Genomic DNA, 26697 nt, shown 5'->3' with positions numbered 1-26697 from the left:
CATGAAGTATATATGCTTTCTATCATGCCATTTGTATATTTTTTTAATCTCTATATAAAATTTAAATATTTAAGAATTATTAACATCTTAATAACTGTAATATTCCTGTAGAGTTGTGGAAGACATAAATTTTGGTCACCAAATAGACAAAAAAATGAAATGAATGATTTCTAAGTAACACTTGAAGACTATGTAATCACAAATACAAATAAAATAAGTGGCTTAATTCTGCATTAAAATAAGGAAAGAGACTTCTCCCTCCACAAATACATTTTATTTGATCATTTCCTGAAGAAAACTTGTGAGTACTTTCTCTAGCTCTCTGAAATGTACATAGACATTTTTAAAGACTAAATAAACACACCGAGAATGTTTCTTCAAGGGGCGGGGGCCAACACTTTGAAATGTAGTCATGAAGGAGGATGCTTCCCTATATCTTAAATTCCTGGGAGGTAGGAGCCTAACTTCCACTGGTGTTTGGCTACAAATCACAAACCTACCTCCAGTCATAATACACAAGAAACTTCTTTTTTCTTTTAAAAGCAATCAGCAAACACAGGTGGCTACCCCAACTACCATGTAAATGTAGGATGAACCCTATGGCTAATGATGCTGTCAAATCCACTCGAGAACTAGTTATTTCTTATATTCATAACTTACATGTAATGGGTTTTATCTGCTTGTTTTATAATAGAGAAATATTTCCGTGTGTCTGCAATCTTTTTAGTGAGATGCCTGTCAGGACAGGTTTTCAGAGGGGGCAGGAAACTGTTTTTAAAGACATTTCCCCAACAACCTCTCTTGGAATTCTTAGCCATTTCCGTGTTTCTAGAAAGTGTATCTCTACTTTTCTAAAGCAAATAGTAAAAATAAAATATGTCTGTGATTATGAGAATAGTCAAAGTAATAATGTATTATGTAGTATTAGGGAAAGGCATTCAACATTTAAGAAATTTTGAAATTATAAAATGTGCATGTAGGCATTTGTTTTAGGACTAAAACAATGTTTAAATTATGAATAGCCAATATATACTATTGTTTAATTACCTAACCCTTCAACCACTGCTACCTGTACTACTCTTCCTATATACAGTATTTCACCTCTTTCTCTCCTCTTTCCCTCTATCTACCCTTCTTCACTACACACTCTTCTTCTTTTTCTCTTTTACCATCTTTCTCATTGTCTTTTTCAATGTCATGTAGTTTCAGAGCTGCACCTTAATATATAAATATTTTAGTTTGCTGGCAAAGCAGAAGGAAGCAAAGCAGTATTCAGTCACAGCAAAGTATAAACTCTCAATGCAAACCCATCTGGTTCCTCCATTTGCAATTGGTAGCCTTGGATAGTAGCTCTCTTGCTCTCAGGCAACAGGGATTCTTGTTCTGTTCTAACCACATCTTCCTCTGGCCTTCCTGGGGTTGTGGCACTCCTCAGAGAGCACAGAATACAGGCCAAGAGTGAAGGGATTATGCCTACCCAGAGCCTGTGCTATCCCAGTCTCCCTTTCTGGATCACATTTTAGGGCCCCAGGGCTGCAGTCCCTAGTTTGCTACATGGGCATGCATGGGCATGTTTCCTAAGACCTTCTTCTCCAGGTGAGACCACATTGCAAAGACGATCCCCTAGGTCTGAGGGATGGGGAAGGGGTGGTCAGTGTACAGAAGGAGATGGACTGAGATAGAAAAGCTGGGATGTCCCTCCCAGTATGCGAATAAGCCAGAGACGGGAGGAGCATGACAGTGGGGATCTTAGCTAGGGCACAGTCAACACTGATCTTGCATTGAATTCCAATAAACCTGAAAATCCTGCATTGGATCCTGCCTTCCAGGTTGTCACAAGTGTACTTTTGTCAAGGTAGAAAAAGCAACACATTTCATGTTCTATTATGTTTCTTTATTGATAACTTTTCATTACGTATATACCTGCATTTATACTCTTGACCATGACTGTGCCCTTGGCCTGTCCTGGGCTAACCAAATTAACGTTTCTAAAACAAAGTTTCCTTAAACAAAGTTTATTTCACCATTAAATGGACACTACATAATGTATGAGGATAAAATATTGCCAAACTCATGAAAAGAGTTTTTTATGTCCTGCCTAAAGATATTACAACCACACCCCTACACCCAAAGCTTTTTCTGCCTTTTAACTACATGGACTCAGATATCAACTTTTCATATAAAATATTAAAGTTGTTTATTTCACTGAACCTCTTTCTTTCCCATGTAGAGGTATAAACTCTAAAGATTTCAGAGACGAGGCAAGTACATTGAAAGTTTAAATAGGCCAGCAGGGAAAGATATGTCAAACGAGATTAAATGTCTCACTTAAAGATACTTAAAATTTTTCCTTAAAAAAATAAATAAATAAAAATAAATTGCAGCCTACACACTGTTTAGAAACTTGGCTTTATGCTACTATTTAAGTAAACTAAGTATAGAAGAGAGAATCCTAGTTTAGAAAATGAATGGTTATTAGATTATAGAAATCGGGTAACTCCCACCCCAATACTGTGCTTTACCAAGGGTCTTAGCAAACAGGCACACCAGGAGATTATATCCCACACCTGGCCGGGGGGGGGGTCCCACGCTTACGGAGCCTCCCTCACTGCTAGCACAGCAGTCTGCTATCTAACTGCAAGGCAGCAGCGAGGCTGGGGGAGGGGCACTCGCCATTGCTGAGACTTAAGTAGGTAAACAAAGCCCTGGGAAGCCTGAACTGGGTGGAGCCCACAGCAGCTCAAGGAGGCCTGCCTGTCTCTGTAGACTCCACCTCTGAGGACAGGGCACAGCTAAACAACAACAAAAACAAAAACAGACAAACAAAAAAAGCAGCAAACACCTCTACAGACGCAAACAACTCTGTCTGACAGCTTTGAAGAGAGCAGCGGATCTCCCAACATGGAGGCTGAGATCTGAGAATGGACAGACTGCCTGCTCAAGTGGGTCCCTGACCCCTGAATAGCCTAACTGGGTAACATCTCCCGCTAGATGCAGACCGACACCTCACACCTCACATGGCAGGATACACCCCTGAGACGAAACTTCCAGAGCAACAATCAGACAGCAGCACTCTCTGTTCAGCAATATTCTATCTTCTGCAACCTCTGCTGCTGATACCCAGGCAAACAGGGTCTGGAGTGGACCTCAGGCAATCTCCAACAGACCTAGAGCTGAGGGTCCTGACTATTAGAAGGAAAACTAACAAACAGAAAGGACTCACCCACACCAAAACCCCATCAGTACATCACCAGCTTCAAAGACCAAAGGCAGATAAAACCACAAAGATGGGGAAAAAGCAGGGCAGAAAAGCTGGAAATTAAAAAAATCACAGCGCATCTCCCCCTCCAAAGGAACGCAGCTCATCGCCAGCAACACATCAAAGCTGGATGGAGAATGACTTTGACGAGTTGAGAGAAGAAGGCTTCAGTCCATCAAACTTCTCTGAGCTAAAGGAGGAATTACTTACCCAGCGCAAAGAAACTAAAATTCTTAAAAAAAGAGTAGAAGAATTGATAACTAGAATATTTAATGCAGAGACGGCCATAAACGAACTGACAGAGATGAAAACCATGACACGAGAAATACGTGACATATCCACAAGCTTCAGTAACCAACTCGATCAACTGGAATAAAGAGTATCAGCGATCGAGGATCAAATGAATGAAATGAAGTGAGAAGAGAAGTCTAAAGAAAAAAGAAGAAAAAGAAATGAACAAAGCCTTCAAGAAGTATGGGATTATGTAAAAAGACCAAATCTACGTCTGATTGGGGTGCCTGAAAGTGTGGGGGAAAATGGAACCAAGTTGGAAAACACTCTTCAGGATATCATCCAGGAGAACTTCCCCAACCTAGTAAGGCAGGCCAACATTCAAATTCAGGAAATACAGAGAATGCCACAAAGATACTCTTTGAGAAGAGCAACTCCAAGACATATAATTGTCAGTTTCACCAAAGTTGAAATGAAGGAAAAAATCTTAAGGGCAGCCAGAGAGAAAGGTTGGGTTACACACAAAGGGAAGCCTATCAGACTAACAGCAGATCTCTTGGCAAAAACTCTATAAGCCAGAAGAGAGTGGAGGCCCATATTCAACATTCTTAAAGAAAAGAATTTTAAACCCAGAATTACATATCCAGCCAAACTAAGTTTCATCAGTGAAGGAAAAATAAAATCCTTTACAGATAAGCAAATGCTTAGAGATTTCATCACCACCAGGCCTGCCCTATAAGAGACCTTGAAGGAAGCACTAAACATGGAAAGGAACAGCCAGTACCAGCCATTTCAAAAACATGCCAAAATGTAAAGACCATCGAGGCTAGGAAGAAACTGCATCAACTAACGAGCAAAATAACCAGTTAATATCATAATGACAGGATCAAGTTCACACATAACAATAGTAACCTTAAATGTAAATGGACTAAATGCTCCAATTAAAAGACACAGACTGGCAAACTGGATAAAGAGTCACGACCCATCAGTCTGCTGTATTCAGGAGACCCATCTCACATGCAGAGACATACATAGGCTCAAAATGAAGGGATGGAGGAAGATCTACCAAGCAAATGGAGAACAAAAAAAAAGCAGGGGTTGCAGTACTAGTCTCTGATAAAACAGACTTTAAACCATCAAAGATCAAAAGAGACAGAGAAGGCCATTACATAATGGTAAAGGGATCAATTCAACAGGAAGAGCTAAGTATCCTAAATATATATGCACCCAATACAGGAGCACCCAGATTCATAAAGCAAGTCCTTAGAGACTTACAAAGAGACGTAGACTCCCATACAATAATAATGGGAGACTTCAACAGCCCACTGTCAACATTAGAAAGATCAATGGGACAGAAAGTTAACAAGGATATCCAGGAATTGAACTCATCTCTGCAGCAAGCGGACCTAATAGACATCTACAGAACTCTTCATCCCAAATCAACAGAATATACATTCTTCTCAGCACCACATCACACTTCTTCCAAAATTGACCACATAATTGGAAGTAAAGCACTCCTCAGCAAATGTACAAGAACAGAAATTATAACAAACTGTCTCTCAGACCACAGTGCAATCAAATTAGAACTCAGGACTAAGAAACTCAATCAAAACTGCTCAACTACATGGAAACTGAACAACCTGCTCCTGAATGACTATTGGGTACATAACAAAATGAAGGCAGAAATAAAGATGTTCTTTGAAACCAATGAGAACAAAGATACAACATACCAGAATCTCTGGGACACATTTAAAGCAGTGTGTAGAGGGAAATTTATAGCACTAAGTGCCCACAAGAGAAAGCAGGAAAGATCTAAAGTTGACACTCTAACATCACAATTAAAAGAACTAGAGAAGCAAGAGCAAACACATTCAAAAGCTAGCAGAAGGCAAGAAATAACTAAGATCAGACCAGAACTGAAGGAGATAGAGACACAAAAAAACACCCTCCAAAAAATCAATGAATCCAGGAGTTGGTTTTTTGAAAAGATCAACAAAATTGATAGACCACTAGCAACACTAATAAAGAAGAAAAGAGTGAAGAATCAAACAGACACAATAAAAAATGATAAAGGGGATATCACCACCAACCCCAGAGAAATACAAACTTCCATCAGAGAACACTATAAACACCTCTACGCAAATCAACTAGAGAATCTAGAAGAAATGGATAATTTCCTGGACACTTACACTCTGCCAAGACTAAACCAGGAAGAAGCTGAATCCCTGAATAAACCAATAGCAGGCTCTGAAATTGAGGCAATAACTAATAGCCTACCAACCAAAAAAGTCCAGGACCAGATGGATTCACACCTGAATTCTACCAGACGTACAAGAAGGAGCTGGTACCATTCCTTCTGAAACTATTCCAATCAATAGAAAAAGAGGGAATCCTCCCTAACTCATTTTATGAGGCCAACATCATTCTGATACCAAAGCCTGGCAGAGACACAACAAAAAAAGAGAATTTTAGACCAATATCCCTGATGAACATTGATGCAAAAAATCTTCTATAAAATACTGGCAAACCAGATTCAGCAGCACATCAAATAGCTTATCCACAATAATCAAGTGGGCTTCATCCCTGGGATGCAAGGCTGGTTCAACATTCGCAAATCAATAAACATAATCCAGCATATAAAGAGAACCAAAGACAAGAACCACATGATTATCTCAATAGATGCAGAAAAGGCTTTTGACAAAATTCAACAGCCCTTCATGCTAAAAACGCTCAATAAATTTGGTATTGATGGAACATATCTCAAAATAATAAGAGCTATTTATGATAAACCCACAGCCAATATCATACTGAATGGGAAAAAACTGGAAGCATTCTCTTTGAAAACTGGCACAAGACAGGGATGCCCTCTCTCACCACTCCCATTCAACATAGTGTTGGAAGTTTTGGCCAGGGCAATCAGGCAAGAGAAAGAAATGAAGGGTATTCAGTTAGGAAAAGAAAAAGTCAAATTGTCCCTGTTTGCAGATGACATGATTGTATATTTAGAAAACCCCATTGTCTCAGCCCAAAATCTCCTTAAGCTGATAAGAAACTTCAGCAAAGTCTCAGGATCCAAAATTAATGTGCAAAAATCACAGGCATTCTTATACACCACTAACAGACAAACAGAGAGCCAAATCATGAATGAACTTCCATTCACAATTGCTCCAAAGAGAATAAAATACCTAGGAATCCAACTTACAAGGGATGTAAAGGACCTCTTCAAGGAGAACTACAAACCACTGCTCAGTGAAATCAAAGAGGACACAAACAAATGGAAGAACATACCATGCTCATGGATAGGAAGAATCAATATCATGAAAATGGCCATACTGCCCAAGGTTATTTATAGATTCAATGCCATCCCCATCAAGCTACCAATGAGTTTCTTCAAAGAATTGGAAAAAACTGCTTTAAAGTTCATATGGAACCAAAAAAGAGCCCGCATTGCCAAGACAATCCTAAGTCAAAAGAACAAAGCTGGAGGCATCACGCTACCTGACTTCAAATTATACTACAAGGCTACAGTAACCAAAACAGCATGGTACTGGTACCAAAACAGAGATATAGACCAATGGAACAGAACAGGGCCCTCAGAAATAACACCACACATCTACAGACATCTGATCTTTGACAAACCTGATAAAAACAAGAAATGGGGAAAGGATTCCCTATTTAATAAATGGTGCTGGGAAAATTGGCTAGCCATAAGTAGAAAGCTGAAACTGGATCCTTTCCTTACTCCATATATGAAAATTAATTCAAGATGGATTAGAGACTTAAATGTTAGACCTAATACCATAAAAACCCTAGAAGAAAACCTAGGTAATACCGTTCAGGACATAGGTATGGGCAAGGACTTCATGTCTAAAACACCAAAAGCAACGGCAACAAAAGCTAAAATTGACAAATGGGATCTAATTAAACTAAAGAGCTTCTGTACAGCAAAAGAAACTACCATCAGAGTGAACAGGCAACCTACAGAATGGGAGAAAATTTTTGCAATCTACTCATCTGACAAAGGGCTAATATCCAGAACCTACAAAGAACTCAAACAAATTTACAAGAAAAAAGCAAACAACCCCATGAAAAAGTGGGCAAAGGATATGAACAGACACTTCTCAAAAGAAGACATTCATACAGCCAACAGACACATGAAAAAATGTGCATCATCACTGGCCATCAGAGAAATGCAAATCAAAACCACAATGAGATACCGTCTCACACCAGTTAGAAAGGCAATCATTAAAAAATCAGGAAACAACAGGTGCTGGAGAGGATGTGGAGAAATAGGAACACTTTTACACTGTTGGAGGGATTGTAAACTAGTTCAACCATTATGGAAAACAGTATGGCGATTCCTCAAGGATCTAGAACTAGAAGTACCATATGACCCAGCCATCCCACTACTGGGTATATACCCAAAGGATTATAAATCATGCTGCTATAAAGACACATGCACACGTATGTTTATTGCGGCACTGTTCACAATAGCAAAGACTTGGAATCAACCCAAATGTCCATCAGTGACAGACTGGATTAAGAAAATGTGGCACATATACATCATGGAATACTATGCAGCCATAAAAAAGGATGAGTTTGTGTCCTTTGTAGGGGCATGGATGCAGGTGGAAACCATCATTCTCAGCAAACTATCACAAGAACAGAAAACCAAACACCGCATGTTCTCACTCATAGGTGGGAACTGAATAGTGAGATCACTTGGACTCGGGAAGGGGAACATCACACTGCAGGGCCTATTATGGGGAGGGGGGAGGGGGGAGGGATTGCATTGGGAGTTATACTTGATGTAAATGAAGAGTTGATGGGTGCTGACGAGTTTATGGGTGCAGCACACCAACATGGCACAAGTATACATATGTAACAAACCTGCACGTTATGCACATGTACCCTAGAACTTAAAGTATAATAATAATAATTAAAAAGTAAATAAATAAATAAAAGAAATGTGAATGGGGAGATTCTACAGTACATTTGGGTCCAGGAAGCATTTTAAATAATTAATTTATATACTGAAATTGGTCATAATAACAATAAAGATACTAAATATAAAGATAGAATTAAAAATAAATATTATCAAGACCATAATTAATTTAATGTAAACTTTTTTACCACAATTCTCTAAAGACAGAATTTATCACTCTCTTTGGCCCTGGAAATAGTGTCTTTAGGGTTTCCACTATTTCTATGCAGGCTTTGTCTTCAATAAAACGTAGGGTATCAGATTATCCAAAATGAAAATCAAGAGCACTTGCTTGCTAAGTACATATGTTTTTCTGGAACAGTACCTGGTGGGGTGTCTTCTGACTTTAAACTTCCGGCATCCTGATGGTCTCTGAACTTGTCTTCTACCTTTCCTGCAGCACCAAGTCCTAAGCTAAAGAGTGGCTTTTTCCTGTCTGAGTCACCAGAGGATGAACTACTGTAAAAAAAGCCACCTACAGCAAATGACAGAAGATGCTATTTGAAAACAGCATTATTAGCACAGAATATAAAAGTCATTTGATTATGACATTATGAAAAGCCACATTTTATTTTGTATAAATCCCCTTATCCTAACAGCACTTGAAACAACATATACCACTGGGACTTAATCATCTAATCCAAACATTTTGGAAGTTCCTAATCTGATCTATGCAAGTCTCACTCTGGCCTTCCTTGGGTCATGATGCTCCCCAGAGAGCAGAGGCTACAGGCTGAGGGTGAAGAAGGCATGCCTACCTAGAGTCTGTGTCATCCCCTACCCCATTTCTGGACCATGTCCTAAGTCCCTAGGGCTACAGACAAACCCACGATCTGGGCCTACATGGGCATCTTTCCCAAGACCTTCTCTTCCAGGTGAGACTACATTACACTGATTGAAACCCTAGGTCTGAAGGATGGACAGGGGATGGCCAGTGTGTGGAAGAAGATGGACTGAAATAGTAAAACTAGGGCATCCCTCTCAGTATGGGAGTAAGCAGGAGATAGAAAGAGAGACGCTGTAGGGACCTTGCCTAGGGCACAGCCAACCTTATTCTCGTATTGAATTCCAATAAAGATGAAAATTCTACATTGGAACCTGCCTTCCAGGTTGTCACAAATACATTGTCGTCAAGGAAGGGAAAAAAAGTATTTTATGTACTATTTTGTTCTTTTATTTATAACTTTTAATTTTGTGTATGCCTGCATTTATACTCTTGACCCCTGACTGTACCCTTGGCCTGTTAAACAAAGTAACACTTCTAAAACAAAGTTCCCTTAAACAAAATTTATTTTACTATTAAATGAAGACTACATAATGAATGTGCATAAAATAGTATCAACCTCATGGAAAGATATACAATTTTATGTCCTGCCTAAAGATATCATAACCACACCCCCTACACCCAAAGCGGTTACTGCCTTTTCATTACATGAACTCAAATATTAAATTTTCATATAAAATATTGAAAGTATTTATTTCACTAGACTTCCTTCTTTCTTTTTCTTATAGAGGTACAAACCATACAGATTTCAGGGACCAGGAAAATAAAAGAAAAAGTTTGGACTGGCCAGGGGAAGAAATGTGTTAAACAAGTGATATGGTTTGGCTCTGTTGCCACTCAGATCTCATCTTGAGTTGTAGTTCCCATAATCCCCAAATGTGGTGGGAGGGACCCAGTGGGAGGTAACTGAATCATGGTTACAGTTTCCCCATGCTATTCTTGTGATAATGAGTAAGTTCTCAAGATCTGATGGTTTTATAAGGGGCTTGCCCCTTCACTGGGCTGTCATTCTTCTCTCTCCTTTCTCCACGTGAAGAACTTTCTGCCATGCTTGTAACTTTCCTGAGGCCTCCTCAGCCATGCAGAATTGTGAGTCAATTAAACCTCTTTTATTTATAAATTACCCAGTCTTGGGTATTTCATCATAGCAGCATGAGAATAAACTAACACAAAAAGAGACGAAACACCTCACCTAAAGACATTTAAAATTTTATACAACAAGAGATGAAATACCCCACCTAAGGACACTAAAAATTTTTCCTCCCCAAAAAATTGCAGGCCATGAACTTTTTAGAAACTCTGCTTTATAATATTGTTTAGCAAATTAAGGGTGTAATTTAAAAAGAGAATCCTAATGTTGGAAATAAATGGTGGTTAGATTACAGAAATGTGAATAGAGAGATCTTATACTACATTTGGGTCCAGGAAGCACTTTAAATTGTTAATTTATACACTGAAATATATTATAATAACAATTAAGATACTACATATAAAGATAGCATACAAGATAAATATTACCAGGACAATAATTATTGTAAACCTCTTTGCCAGAATTCTCTAAAGACAGAATTTAGCACTCTCTTTGGAGCTAGCATTAGTGCCTATAGGGTCTTCACATTTCTATTAAGGCTACGTCTTCAATAAAACAAAGATTATCATATTATCCAAAAAAAAAAAAAAATGCTTGCTAGGTAAGTGTATTCTCTGTAACAGTACCTGCTAGGGTGTCTTCTGACCTTGAACTCCCAGCATCCTGACGTTGTCTGGACTTGTCTTCAGCTTCTCCTGGAGAACCAAATTCCAAGCTAAAGAGTGGCTTTTTTCTGTCCAAGTCACCAGAGGATGAACTACCGTAAGAGAAGCTGCCTACAGCAAATAACAGAAGATTTTATTTGAAAACAGCATTGTTAGCACAGGCTATAAAAGTGGTCTGATTATGACACTAAGAAAAGCCACTTTTTTATTTTATACAAGTCTTATTATTCTGGCGGCACTTGAACAACATATACCACCGATCCATGTCTTTTTGTCATGGTTCTAAGTCCTTAAGAAAGAGAGGAGAATCGAGCTGTGGAAATTCAATCATTGATGTGTGCTAGAGAGACTCTTCTCCTGGACAGAGCAGAAACTCCCCAATCTGCTTTCTTCCCCATTCATAAGTCCCAAGTTCCAGCATCCCACCTCTTCCCACTGCTATTGTTTAGGAGTTTGTCTCCACACAACCCATGTTGAAATTTGATCCCTGTGATGGAGGTAGGGCCTGTTGGGAAATGTTTGGGTCATGTGGGAAAACCCCTCAGGAATAGCTTGGTGTTGTCCTCCTGGTAATGAATGAGCTAGTGCTCTGTTAGTTCCCACAGAACTGTCATTCCTCATCTCTCTCTCTTTTTCTTCCTCTCTCAGTGCACAGGTTAGCTGCCCTCGGCCATTGCCATGAGCGGAAGCACCCAGAGACCCTCACCAGAAGTAAAGGCTGGTGCCATGCTTCTTATACAGCCTTCAAATACAGGAGATGAATAACCCCTATTCTTCATAAATTACCCAGCCTCACATATTTCCTTATGGATAGCAAGGCAAATAAACTTAGACACTCAGCAAAATACTCTGCTATGTTAATCCACTCTGTCCTTGGCTACTGTTCCCTATAACTGACAAAATTAAGATAACATATCTGACTCTCTTTTCTGTATTCCTGAAAAGACGCAACCATTTACTCATAAATTAATTGTAGAGTTAGCCTCTTTCAAGTCTCAGCTTAAATTTCATCTCAATGAGGCACACTCTGACCAGTTAAAACTGCAACTCCACCCCCACCATTATACTTCCAATTACCACTATATTTAATATTACTCTATTTTATCCCACAGATTTTATCACCTTGTAATATAACATGTTTACTGCTTATAATGTTTTTTGTTTATTGACTGTATCCTTCCAGGTTTTAAGCTGCAAAAGCTCAATGTTTCATTGCCTGTTTAATGCACTCAAGTATCCAGGTGATGAGAGCAGTGCCTGAACTACAGAGGACACCCAATTCATATTTATTTAATAAATACATTCACCAACAAGATTACTTTTAAGAGAAGAAATACTGTCTTACATGATGCATATGTGCTTTCCGTCATTCCCTCTATTTTTTTAATCTTTACAACAAAATTGAAATGCTTTAGAATTAATAATGTCATAATAATGATGATATTCCTGTAAAGTTGTGGAAGACATACATTTTGATCAATGAATAGAGAAGAGAATGAAGCACATTACTTGTAAGTAAAATTTGAAGAATAAGTAAGAGCAAATGCAAGTAAAACTAAGTAGTTTAATTCTCCATATTCAAAACAGGAGATGAGATTTCTCTCCCTATACACTTTTGCTTAGATCATTTACTTTAGAAAACTTGTGTTTTCAGCAGGGCACGGTGGCTTATGCCTGTAATCCCAGCACTTTGGGAGGCTGAGGCGGGCAGATCACGAGGTCAGGAATTCAAGACCAGCCTGGCCAACATGGTGAAACCCTGTCTCTACCGAAAATACAAAAATTAGCTGGGTGTGGTGGTGCATGCCTGTAGTCCCAGTTACTAGGGAGGCTGAGGCATGAGAATCGCTTGAACCCAGGAGGTGGAGGTTGCAGTGAGCCAAGATTGCACCACCCTACTCCAACCTGGTAACAGAGTGAGACTCCCTCTCAAAAAATAAAAAGAAAAGAAAGAAAGAAAAGAAAACTTGTGACTTATTTCTCTACCTCTCTGAAATGTATATAAATATTTTTAAAGACTAGATAAGCACCCCAAGAATGTTTCCCCAAGGGCCTGGCACCATCACTTTGACATGTCATCACAGAGGAAGATAACTTCCCATCTCCTAGGTTCCTGGGAGGTAGGAGCCTAACTTCAGCTGGTGCCTGGTTACAAATTGCAAACCTACCTCCAGTCATAAGATACAAGAAATTTATCTTTTTTCTTTTCAAGACAATCAGCAGACACAGGTGGCCACCCCAACTACCCCGTAAATTTAGATTGAACTGTATGGCTAATGCTGCTATGAAATTCACTTGAGAACTACTGTTAATCTTGAGAACATGTATATGATAGATTACATCTGCTTGGCTATGTCTTTCTGTTTTGGCAGTCTCCTTAACCTGTATGTGTATCACATTCTGCTTTAATGTTTATTTCATAATAAAACTTTTTATTGTAGGAATACAAGTGCTTAAATCATGTATAGTCAATTTATATTATTACCTATATTAGGTAACCTTCCAGTGACTACACTACCTTTCTCCACAGACAGCGTTGCCTCTCATTGTCTCCTCTTTTCCTCTATTAACCCATGTTTTCCACATACTCTTCTTCCTTTCCTCTTTTACCCTCTCTCTCTCATTGTCTTTCTTCGATGCCATGTAGTTTCAGAACCGCACTTTAATATATAAATATCTTAGTTTGATGACAAAGCAGAAGAAAGAAAAGAAGTATTCAGTTGTGTGTAAAGTATGCACTTTTCTGCAAACCCATCTGGGCTCCCCCTCTTGCAATCAGTGTGGTCTTGGCCACTACCTCTCTTAGACCTAGCAACAGAGGTTGCTGCTCTGATCTATGTCAGTTTCATGCGGCCTTCCTGGGTCATGGCCTTCCTCAGAGAACACAGAATACAGGGTGAGGGTGAAGAGCCTTTGTCTACTCAGAGGGTGTGTTTGCCCCTCCCCGTTACTGGACAATATTCTAAGTCCCCTGGGCTGCAGCTCCAAGCCTGCTACTTGGACCTACATGGGCATCTTTCCTGAGACGTTCTGCCCCAGGTGAGACCACATTGCAAAAATTGAAGCCCAAGGTGTGAGGAAGAACAGAGGGTGGTCAGTTTGCAGAAAGATGTGGACTGAGATAGGAAAGCTGGGCTGTCCCTCCCAGTGTGACCAAGCCAGAGATAGAAGGAGCAGGGCTACTTCTTGGATAGGGCACAGGCAACCCTGTTCTTGCATTGATTTCCAATGAATCTAAAAATTCTGCATAGGAAATATCATTCCAGCTTGCCATGAATGTATTTTTGTCAAAGTAAAAGAAAGAAACACATTTTATTTGCTACTTTGTTCCTGTTATTTGTAACTTTTTTATTATTTACACACTTGCATTTGTACTTTTGCACCTGGCTGTGTTTTCTGTTCTTGACTTGTCCTTGGATAGACAATTTAACATTTCTAAAACAAAGTTTTCTTATCTACTAAATGGGGAGTACATCATAAACAAGGATAAGATCGTGTCTACTTCATAATAGAAGTATTAATTAAATGACAGTGTTAAGTGAGGTGAGTGCACCTAGTCCAGTGTCTTACACACAACATTCAACTGGGATAAACCCTGTCCTTTAATACATTTGACTTGTCTCAGCAAACTTACTGCATCAAACTCATTTAGATGCCTTTTATTTCACTTATTTAATTCATGATGTGTTTGTTCACCATACTCATCATACCTCTCCTGAGTTCAACCCCGGAGATATATTAGATTCTTCATTTTATTAGACCAGTATTTCTTCATTCTAATGTTGACATGAGTAGACCTGGCATCCTAGATATTCAGTGTGCCACATTTGTCTTCACTAACTTTATTAACTTTATTTTATCCCTTTTGTTTTTATTATATAAAACTTGCTCAGAAATACTTTCTGCTGAAGTTATTAGGAGTAATGGTCAATATGTTTTTCAAATGTACAACATCTATATAACAGTACTTTATATACCTTATCACTTTAGTAGCCTCAATTCTATGGGATAGGTGCCATTAAACCACTTCATTTGTAGATGAGAAAATAGATATTTAGAAGAGATTGAATAATTTGTCCAAGATCACGTGGTTAGAAAAATCTGCCAAGAAATCCTTTGCTCTTAAGTGCGATGTACACTGCCATCATCTTGCTTAAAGACAGATTGCTTATACAATGCACAAAGATAAATAAAATGTTTACTTTATAGCTTAAGGATAAATGAAGTGTTTATATTTTTCATAATAAAATCATAATAGATTTTGAATACATTTTGCACAAAATTTTAGAAGGTTTAGCTTATACTTTAAACCATAGAATGGAGTAGAAAATAAAAATAGACATAATTCTGCTTCTTCATCCCTACCTCCTGGAGAGAAAGGGCTGGATAAGAGAGGTGAACATGATTCAGCTGTGTGGATAGGAAGATTTTTAAAGTAATGGGAACAAATGAATTATGTTTCTGACATCAGTAAAAATCAGTGGATATCAAAAAACATGAAGTCCTGTATTGACCTATAATCCTTTTTCTCAAATGTAGGAGTCTTGATCTCATTAAAGAATGAAGAGTTTGAGGGATAACAATGCCCTGAAGTTTGTCCAGTTTTTTTGTTTGTTTGTTTGTTTGCTTGCTTTTTGAGATGGAGTCTTGCTTTGTTGCCAGGCTGGAGTGCAGTGGCGCAATCTCGGCTCACTGCAAGCTCCACCTCCCGTTTTCAAGCAATTCTCCTGCCTCAGCCTCCTGAGTATCTGGGACTACAGGCCCCCACCACCATGCCCGGCTAATTTTTCTCTTCTTTGGAAGAGACGGGCTTTCACCATGTTGGCCAGGATGGTCTCAGTCTCTTGACCTCGTGATCTGCCTGCCTCGGCCTCCCAAAGTGCTGGGATTATAGGCCTGAACCATCGTGCCTGGTCAGTTTGTCCAGTTTTATGTTGACTGGTTGAGTGGTTGATGGGGGCTTTCTTGCTTGCTGTTTTTATTCACTTAAGACAGCTCTAGCCTTGGAGAACCTCACTATTCACTTAAGACAACTCTAGCCTTGGAGAACCTCATGTCCCTCCTAAATAATACCCAGACCTGGAAGGTTCTCTGAGACACATAGGAATAAATTCAATTCCTCAGAATTTTAAGGAACTTTCAGAAAACTATAGAATCCCAAGCATACCCTTACCTACCTCTCATTTGTGAATGGGGGCTTCTAAAGGAATGCTGAAGACTCGTATGCCCCCATTTACAAAAGTAACAACCAGATTTTGTAGAGAAACTCTTACTATATCACTATGATGGAACTTAATGAGTCCCATCCATAGTTGTGAAAAATAATCTTGCTGTCTTCCTGACTCAACTGAGCTGCTGCTTAATCTCAGTTTATATTTTCCCTCAAAGAAGACTTTTTAACATTACATTTTATTTATGTTGTAGAATGAGGTAGGGATGTAAAATGCCCTATAAGAAAAGCACATGAAAGAATATTGGGCTATTTTGATTGCTGTGTACAATAGATCTGAATAAAATTGAATCTAAGTTGATATTAGCAATAATCTTAATGCTGGATTTCAGAAAAACTTCATTAAGCAGTCTTGTTGATTTGCTATGGCTCATTTTTTCATTTCAGTGGGTAGAGAAACAAAAAACAGTAAAGGATAATGGTGATATTCAATCACCTGATGCGATCTAGTAAAACTGCTGAAACTAGATTGATTTTAAAGCAGATCACTAAGGAATTAATCTTGGAAGAGAAAAGCAACAGCATGTCCTGCCAATGAAAATATAGGAAAGTAAAGTCTTAAATTTGCATACACATTTCTATCACAGGCTTAAGATATTTAAGTTAAGCAAATAACCAGAGCAATTTTCCATTTTAAATTTCACCACCTATAAAAGTATTGATCAAAGATTAAAATGTCTGGCCCAGATTATACAAAAACACATTAAAGCATGTCTGTAATAATAAGAGAGATTATATTTTAAGCATTTGAAGGATTTTTCCAGGGGAGATATGCCCTAGGTACAAAGCAAAGCACTATCATCCTATTGCTTTTGAGTATAAACAGTATAAGAAAAGAGAACAAAGTAATTTACCTGATCTGCTTGCTGCTATTTTACCATCTGAACAAAGAAAGGAAGAACTGCTGTCATTAATGGTGTCTCTAAATGATAGATTTGCCAGTAGAAAGTGAACATTGATTACAGTCATTTCTTGTCTTTGGGAGGTGCTCCCAAAGAGAGATATTCATTGAATTTAATACTCAGGCATAAATATGGTAATTCGCCATTGCCCATGGTACATTTCTGCATCTCCAGAACACTGCCATAAAGGAGAAAGTCTGGGCTGATCTTCCAGTCACTCTCATGCCCAGTCTAAATGCATAAATTAGAATGCAGCAAAACTCAATAATTTTTAGATGCCTGAACAGGTGCTTCAAAAGACTAATTATTCTTTTGGTAAAATGCAGAAGTTTTAGTTAAAATATATTTTCAAGTGACAAAGGTACTGAATAAACTACAATTACTTAATCTGAATCAAATGTCTACAATTTCTAGTTTACAGCTGAATACTAAAATTTATATATACACAACTTACAAATTATTTAAGTGTCATTATTGTAAATCAAGGTAAACTTTCTCCATACTTAAATAAATGGCATGTAAATGTACAACCTTGTCAAGCTATTGTACGTACAGCTGAGTCAAAAACTCACAATAAGAATGGGTACTTTACAACAAAAAGTATAATTTAAATACACATGCACTTATTAAGATTTACAAATATAAAAATATTTGTATTAAATACATCAAGTCATTAGTTTCCAAAATAATTTTCTCAATAATTCTGTGAAATAAAACACTTAACAATGGCAATCGAATTTTGCATAAAGTTGCATGTTGATTCCATATTAAAGAAACCTCAAAGATGTTTTTGGTAACATTTTTATTTGGAGACTTACAGGATTGTGGTTTGTTTTTAATGCTTCTCTATGCTCTATAACCTTTAAATTTTCTAAACTGACTGCATTATTCAAATAAAGAGTCAAGGCACATGGTCTGATACTAAGATAAACTTTTAGAAATTTGAACTAAAATCCAATTCAGGATAATCCAGGACTTATGGTTAGTAAACCTATCCCAGAGATGAAGGGGTAAATTAAGACAAACAGTAAATAGCACATTTAAAAGATAAATTATTTCCCATATGTTCTCATAAATTGTTGTCAAAACCAAATCTTATGTATTGCACAAACAAATGCACACACACATGTTTAGCCAAAGGCTAAGAAGAAATGGTTTACAGATGTGGCTTGGAGACACTTAAAATAAACGCTTCAAAAGAAAACTGCACAGTAATATTCTCTATGTAAGTTAAACACCTGGAAAATTCTAACTATCTGAAATGTAGATTGCAGTTAAGAAGTTGTCCCAAAATCCCCTTGCGGCAAATAGAGATATCATCGAGCCCACGTATAAATTCTTGCTTATTCACTGTACCCATCAGGAGAAATCTTTTGAGGCGTCACTCAGAGTACACATCCTTACCACAGGTACAAGGCTAATGAGCTTGGATCGATGGTGTTCTCTGCCCAGTGGACTGAAAACAATGAGTAAGAATTGGAACTGACTGCTAAAAGTAGACATGATGATCCTATGAATATAGAATTAGTTGTTGAACAGAAGAGAGAGGACAGAAAGGCAAATCAAAAGCAGACACAGAAACTCAGAAACAATCTCTGGAACAGGGACAAACTGTTTACACAAGTCAGCAGATTCCAAGGGCATCATTGTATAGAATATAATATGATAATGGACATGAATTTTCATGCCCTTAAAAAAGATTAAGCTAATTTCAGAAGTTCCTCATCTTCTTTGGTAAGAAGTTAGGGCATCCTTGTTTTATTTCAGAAAGTTTACTTTGCAAAGCATTTGGTTACTTTCAAGTAGAAAATTCTTGTAGGCAAAATAAATCTTATATTGATAATCCCAATTTATTTTATTCATTTAAAACAAAGATGTACTCAGGACCTACTCCATTGCAGCCACTGCTCTTGGCATTATGAATACAGGGTGAACAGCATAGACCAAAATCTGTCCTTAAGGAGTTCAGAGTCACGTGGAGTAAACGGGGTGTCATGGGAGCTCATTCACAAAACCAAGTGTGTAGGACACACAATTTTCTGATTCCAAAAGCAACCTCACAATGCAGCATAATGTTTCAAAGCAAAGATTAATTCCTGAAAGATACTGACCCGATTTTTGTTGGTAAAGTAGGGCTTCCACATCTATTTTTAAATGAAAAAAAAAGTCATTTTATAATTCTCTGTAACATATTTTAAGACAATGAAAAAGATGTTCTTTTTCTTTTCATCCTTCCTTAAAATTCAATATAAGCAATCCACTGTTTTTATCTGGTAAGTGTAATATTTTAATGGTAATTTATTATTTTGCAGCTTTTCTATTTAATAGGAAGTGATCTATGTAACACAGACCTATCAGCATACTTGATATCAAAATTTTCAATGCCAACTCAGACTTGAAAATATGCATGACCAAATAGATTAAGCTCACAAATTAATATTAGCCAGTACTTTATATCTTTTTCACATGACTACAGCTGTTTAAAGTATGTTTTCTGATCTAAATTTCACATGCTTTTATTTCCCCTAAACATTTTCTGGGTAATGTGTTCATAAGCAGTGAATTATACAAAAAAGAAACAAGAATAAAAGAACAGAATCAATTATATGGACTTGAATGAGAATATAGGATAGCCTGAGGAAAAAAAAATAAAAGTAGATTATGCATATTCACGCCTGAATTATGTCTCTTATAACTGTTTTTTCTACTTAACCAGAAAAATTGCTTTACAAATTTTTTTCTTTCTGTATAGTTATGCTTGATTAAACAATGCAAATGTTTCTTCCAATTGATTATATGGATACTGACTAAATATTTGCCTTCAGCAACTTCCAGGCCCCAAGATTTATCATCCTATAACCTACTGAAAACGATGAGAATCTGTATTTGAAATATAAATCACACTGACTAACAGCAACAAAAATTCATTTCAAATAAGGCACCTAGGATTTCTGCAAAGAGCAGTTTTCCAAGTATGTTTCTCAGTTCCCACAATGACATCTTGAATAAATACATACAATCTTTGAATTTTGTTGATAAGTCGCCTGTCTATGGAAAGCCTGTTGAAATACTCACAATCATTTTCCAGATCTACAGTGGATGGATATATAGGAATTTACCTTAGAAACATGAGCCAATTCTTCAGGAAATTTAATATACTTACAACAAGTACTTTTAAAATTATGTTTATGGTGATATGACGTATAATAAATGCTTTGAAAATAACGTGCTCCGGCCTGGCGCGGTGGCTCACGCCTGTAATCCCAGCACTTTGGGAGGCCGAGGCAGGCAATCACGAGGTCAAGAAATCGAGACCATCCTGGCGAACACGGTGAAACCCTGTCTCTACTAAAAATACAAAAAACTTAGCTGGGCAAGGTGGCGGGCACCTGTAGTCCCAGCTTCTCGGGAGGTTGAGGCAGCAGAATGACGTGAGCCCGGGAGGCGGAGGTCAGTGGGCTGAGATCGCGCCACTGCACTCCAGCCCGGGCGACAGAGCGAGATTCCGTCTCAAAAAAAAGAAAAGAAAAGAAAAGAAAAGAATGTGCTCTGTGCTCCATTACTTAGGAAACAAGAAACACATTTATGCAACAGGAAAAAAAGAATATAACAAAGCACTATGTAAGGTTTTGAAAATCACTGTTACACAAAATAATCATTTTCTAATGGTTCATCAATTTCCCAGAGAGTTGGATTAAACATAGAAACATGTTATCTTAATTATAACAAATAATTGCAGTTCTCTATATTCTGGCATCTCAGAGAAAAATAAGATGTATGTTTTGTGTTCTACTTTCAGATTTAGGGAATAGGTGTTTAAGTTTAGATATGGAAAAAAATCTCCTGCTCTTTGCAGACTTTTCCCCTTACGTTTGGATAATGTTATCTTTTCTGCCCTTTTCAGGAACAGAACAACGTTTGTTTCTAGGCACTTTTTCATTTTGCTTAATGTTTAATTTTCTCCAAATGAATGACATCTTACCTTTAATTTGTGAAAGTAATTAATGGACTTTCTAAAATATCCAGGAAAGTCGTTAGTTTAAAAGTGTTGTTTTTTATGATGACCCTGTTTTTAATTGGTGATAATTTCTTGATTTGTGAAAAACATGATTACCTGTTTGTGTCTTTAGTCTTAATAGGGATATGCATTCAAGATAGAAACATCAAAGCATAAACTGTGATGAAAATCAGTAACAAACAACACTGAATGTATATTGCGTGATCTGCTTAGTAATAGTTCTAGGCAGTTGCTAAACAAATATATCTAAATGTGTATACAAATATTTAAAAACATCTTTCATTTTATTGTGCTTTACTTTACTGATGTTTACATATATTGTGTGCTTTACAAATTGAAGATTTGTGGCAACCCTGTGACTAGCAACTCTACTGACACCATTTCTCCAACAGCACGTGCTCACTTCAGGTCTTTGTAACATATTTTCATAATTCTCCCAATATTTCCAATTTATTATTATTGTTATACCTGTTATGGTGATCTATGATCAGTGATTTTTTGATGTTGCTCTTGTAATTGTTTTGGGGCATCACAAGCCATGCTCAATAACATGGCAAACTTAATATAGACTTATGTTCTGACCTCTCTACCAACAGGTCATTGCCCCCATCTCTCTCCCTCTCTTTGGGCCTCCCTTTTCCCTGAGACACAACAATACTGAAATCAGGCCAATTAATAACCCTACAATGGCCTCTAAGTGTTCACATGAAAAGAAGAGTGGCAGATCTTGCATTTAATATCAAAAGTTCAAAATGATTAAGCTTAGTGAAGAAGGCATGTGGAAAGCCGAGACAGGCTGAAAGCTGAGTCTCTTGTGCTGAACACTCAGCAATTTGTGAATGCAAAAGAAAAATTCTTGAAGGAAATTAAAAGTGCTACTCCAGCGAACACATGAATGATAAGAAAGCAAAACAGCCTTATTTCTGATATGGAGAAAGTTTGAGTAGCCTCAAGCCAACCACAATATTCCCTTAAGCCAAATCGTAATCCAGAAAAAAGGCTTTAACTCTTTTCTGTTCTCTGAAGTCTGAGAGAGGTGAGGGAGCTACAGAAGAGAAGTTTTAAGTTAGCAGAGGTTAGCTCATGAAATTTAAGGAAACAAACGGTCTCCATAAAATGAAAGTGCAACGTGAAGTAGCAAGGGCTGATGGAGAAGCTGCAGCAAGTTCAGAACAGAAGATCTAGCTAAGATCATTCATGAAGGTGGCTGCACCAAACAGTAGATTTTCATTGTAAACAAAACAGTTTTCGATTGGCAGAAGATGCCATCTAGGACTTTCGTAGCTAGAGAGGAGAACTCAATGCCTGGTTTCCAAGCTTCAAAGGACAGACTGATTCTCTTTTTAAGGTCTAATGCAGCTTCTCACTTGAGGTTAAAAACACTGGTCATTGACCATTCTGAAAGTCCTACGTCCCTTAAGAATTATGCTAAATCTGTTCTGCCCATGCTCTATATATGGAATAACTCAACCTGGATGATAGTACGTCTGTTTACAACAGGACTTATTGAATATTTTAAGCCCATTGCTGAGATCTAGTGCTCAGTACAAAAGATGCCTTTCAAAATGTTACTGCTCATTGATAAGAGTTCAAGAGCTCTGATGGATATGTACATAGAGATTAATGTTGTTTTCAGGCTGCTAACACAACATCCATTCTGCAGCTGACAGGTAAAGGAGTAATTTTGACTTTCACATCTTCTTACTGAAGAAATAAATACATTTCTTAAGGTTATAGCTTGCCCTAAATAATGATCCCTCTGATGAATATAATCAAAGTAAATTGAAAATCTTCTGGAAAGGATTCACCTTTCTAGACGCACATTCATGATTCATGAGAGGAAGCCAAAATATCAACATTAAAGTAATTTGGAAGAAGTTGACTTTTAGGGGTTCAAGACTTCAGTAGAAGAAGCAACTGTGGATGTGGTAGAAAGAGCAGGAGAACTAGAATTAAAAGTGGAGCCTGAAGATGTTACCAAATTGTTGCAATCTCATGAGAAAATTTGAACAGATGATAAGTTGCCCCTTGTGAATGAGCAAAGAAAGTGATTTCTTTAATTGAGATCTACTTCTGGTGAAGATGCTGTGAACATAGTTGAAATGACAACAAAGGATTTAGAATATTAGACAAAGTTAGATGCTAAAGCAGTAGCAAGATTTAAGAAAACTGACTGCAACTTTGAAAGAAGTTCCACTGTGGGTAAAATGTTATCAAGCAGCATTGCATGCTACAGAGAAATCTTTCATGAATTGAAGAGTCTATCAATGTAGCAAATGTCATAGCTTTCTTATTTTGAGAAATTGCCACAGCTCCCCCCTCTCCACCTTCAGTAGCCACCACATTGGGGACTCAGCAGCAGTCAACATCAAGGCAAGACCCTTCACCAGCCAAAAGACTACAACTCAGTGAAAACTCAAATAATCATAGCATTGCTTAGCAATAAAGGATTTTTAACTGAAGTATATATACATTGTTTTTTGTACATAATGCTACTGTATACTTAGTCTACAGTATAGGGTAAACATAACTTTTATACATGTTGAGAAGCAAAAAAACTGTGTGTGACCTGCTTTATCACAATATTCACTTTATTGCAGTAATCTAGAAGCAAACCCGAGATATCTCCAAGGTGTGCTTGTATCTACACCCTTAAGACAGGATTGTTAAAGCTGAGGTAATACACAGTAAGATGAAAAATCCAGTTTTCTTATCCTACTTTAAAGCGTAGTGTAAGAAAGATTGCTAGGAAGAAAAATGTTTGATGTACAGAACACTAAACATTTAAACAAATATATACTTGGGGTCATTACATTTGAAAGAATTCTTTAAATTAGTTTCTTACCTTTGCAGAAGCACCAAAGAGCCACAACCAAGTACCATAAGATCAAATTCATGGTTGTGATTTGAGACCTAGAAATGGAGCATAGTCATTCTGGAGAGGCAAGTCCACAAGGCCCCCTGTAACTTTGGTTTTTATACCCACTTATCCCAGTGTCTGCCATCATGGGCTAGGTGTGGTAAACTTGGTGATGAGAGAGCAAAGGTAAATGTCATAGCCTGCCAAAGATGAAATCCATTTTCAGCCAGTTTAGTACCTTACTCCTATGACATCTTCTATCTTGGACCAAATCCAGCTCATACCAAACCCAGAACATGCCTTCTTGCCGCCCTGTGCAAACAGCAAAGCCAGGAACTAAAAGCCCCAGGATTAAAAACTAAATAAGCTGAGGATACACACATTTATCTGTCCTCCATTAATCACTGCAGAAGTCTTAATACCTCAAGAAACTCAAATACTGTGATTAAATATTGTAATTGTCTTTCCCTTAACAACAAAATGTGTTTTAAACATTAACGTACTTTGAAACAAAGAACTCTTTACTTACCAATATGTTAGAGAAATGTATTGCACAAGTATAGGTATAGATGCACTAAGATGTATAAATATACAGTAATAGCTTTATAATTCAAAAGGATATGTAAAACTCTAATGATATGTTTTTATTTTATAATAAGATATATAAATAAGTAGAAAATATATTAAAATGAAAACAACATAAAAAGAATGTTTTAGGACAAAAACAAATTTAAATAGAAAATGTCATTCATCGATACATATCTAGATATCCTGGGTAAAGAGATAAGTTCAAGTTAGAATCTCAGAGAAATTCTGGTCTGGTCTATGATGAACAAGGTAGAGAGGATTGACAAGGGAGGAATCTCTTGGGCCAGTCAGCTGGACCTGGAAAATGGAAAGGCCAACTCCACAGCTTCAATGATGCCATTTGCTCTTCATCTGCTACCAAGGAAAGACTTCAGCAGCTAAAGTGAAAGCAGTCCTTAGTTTATTCTCCCCAGAAAAGCAGAAGAATCCAGGAAAGGGGGAAAAGGTATGGACCAACATCCTTTTTCTTTCCCTTTATCCACTCATGACTCAACTAACTTAGAACAAATAAATAATTCCTACCTTTTCAGAGGGCCTCACCAATACATATTGAATGCTTTTACACATGCTCCTTGGCTGGCCAAATCTGTTTAGTCTATTTGTTGAGTATTAAATTATTTCCAAAGGGGACAGAATTTAACAGATTTAAACATTTTAATTGCATTTGCCTGATTAAGGTGGCACATTTACTGAAGGCCATGCAATATTAAATCTGATACCAGTATAAGTATCAGAGCTTTTTCTGAGTCAGGCTTTTGGAGATGGTAAACAATAGATATTTTAGTGCTGGAGAAGAGGACTCACTCCAAGAACAGAGAAAGAGGTAACAAATGGAGGTTAAAGAGAATAACAACTGACCCACTGACTTTGTCATTTTTCCAAAACCCAGCCTTGTTTCTTTCAATGATTCACAAATTTATTAAGATGGTACATAAAGGACTTTTCTCCAACATAGAAAAAAACATAGTTCAGAGGGAACTATATTATCCATTGAGACATGTGACTCACAGTAATACTGCCATTGATGATGTTCTTTTCTTTATCATACATGACTTCATTGTGAAGAAGATTTAATCCCAGGAAACCCATTTTTTTAGATTATCATTATGACATAATTATTCTGCTATATGCTTCACAGTAGGCTTAGACATGTAAGAGACTAGAATGATACAAAGTTATCAGGGGCTGTTAAGCAACTAAGAATATATGCAAGATAGAACATTTCAATAAGCAAGATTGAATGGAAATGGTATGGAAGCTCCAAGGAAGGTGAGATTACTTTTAGCTTAGAAGAGTCAGGGAACATTTCATTACTCTTGCTTGGCACAACCCTAACCATGGCTTAAATTAAACTCTTTCCTGTTCCCAACTACACTATGCAGATGAACACAACTGATTCATCTATGAACCACATGCTAACTTGTCTCTCTTAAATTAATTCATTACCCCAAATTGACCCTTAAGACAGCTAGGCAATTATATTTTCTAGTCCATTTGCTGTCACACTCTTCCATTTCATATCTTCTCTCCTCTCAACATCCAACACCTCTTTCCCATCATCCCTTTCTGTTAACAGCATTATTTCCAGTTTTACTGAGAAAACAAAAGCTATCAAAATAAAACTCTACCAGATTTCTACTCAATTACCTACCTTCTTATTTATCCAGATGAACTCTCTGTACCACTACCAAAGGCCAACTCTTTCATTTGTATACTGGATTCCATCCAAGAATATTATGCCAGAAATTCATTCATCTCTAGGTTTTCCCCCCTTTTGGATTATTCTCAACAGTATAAAAGCATGAGCTTATTTCTCCTAACTCAAAATAAATAAATATGTATATGAAACGACGCTATGAAATGTGAATTATATCTCAATAAAGCTGTTTTAAAAAAAACTGTGGAACTCAATTCCTTTCTGGCTGTCTTCCCATTTATCTGTTCCCTTTAACGATTAAATATCACAAAAGAGGTATTTGTGCTCATGGATTCATTCATGAACTTTGTTCCTTCAAGTTTTCACTCCATCACTCCACAAGATGTGCCCTTGGCAAGGACACTGGTGATTGATCCCCTTTTGTGAATC

At 37.4% G+C, this 26697-nt stretch overlaps 1 protein-coding gene across 1 annotated transcript in view; it reads right to left on the bottom strand.

Moving 5' to 3' along the window:
- The window catches only part of MUC19 (mucin 19, oligomeric), a 182039-nt gene extending 157926 nt beyond the window's left edge, over window positions 1-24113 (bottom strand). Inside the window, 5 exon segments of the mRNA XM_026454629.1 lie at window positions 8800-8949; window positions 10975-11124; window positions 17098-17124; window positions 19257-19289; window positions 24009-24113. Of these exon segments, the coding sequence (XP_026310414.1) occupies window positions 8800-8949; window positions 10975-11124; window positions 17098-17124; window positions 19257-19289; window positions 24009-24060 (412 nt within the window). The 5' untranslated portion in view covers window positions 24061-24113.
- Between the last annotated feature and the right edge of the window lie 2584 nt (window positions 24114-26697).

This window comes from Piliocolobus tephrosceles, chromosome 10 (assembly GCF_002776525.5).
Source record: "Piliocolobus tephrosceles isolate RC106 chromosome 10, ASM277652v3, whole genome shotgun sequence".
Classification (NCBI taxonomy): domain Eukaryota; kingdom Metazoa; phylum Chordata; class Mammalia; order Primates; family Cercopithecidae; genus Piliocolobus; species Piliocolobus tephrosceles.
The sequence above is the reverse complement of the archived record's forward strand: the minus strand, read 5'-3'. Positions and strand labels throughout refer to the sequence as shown.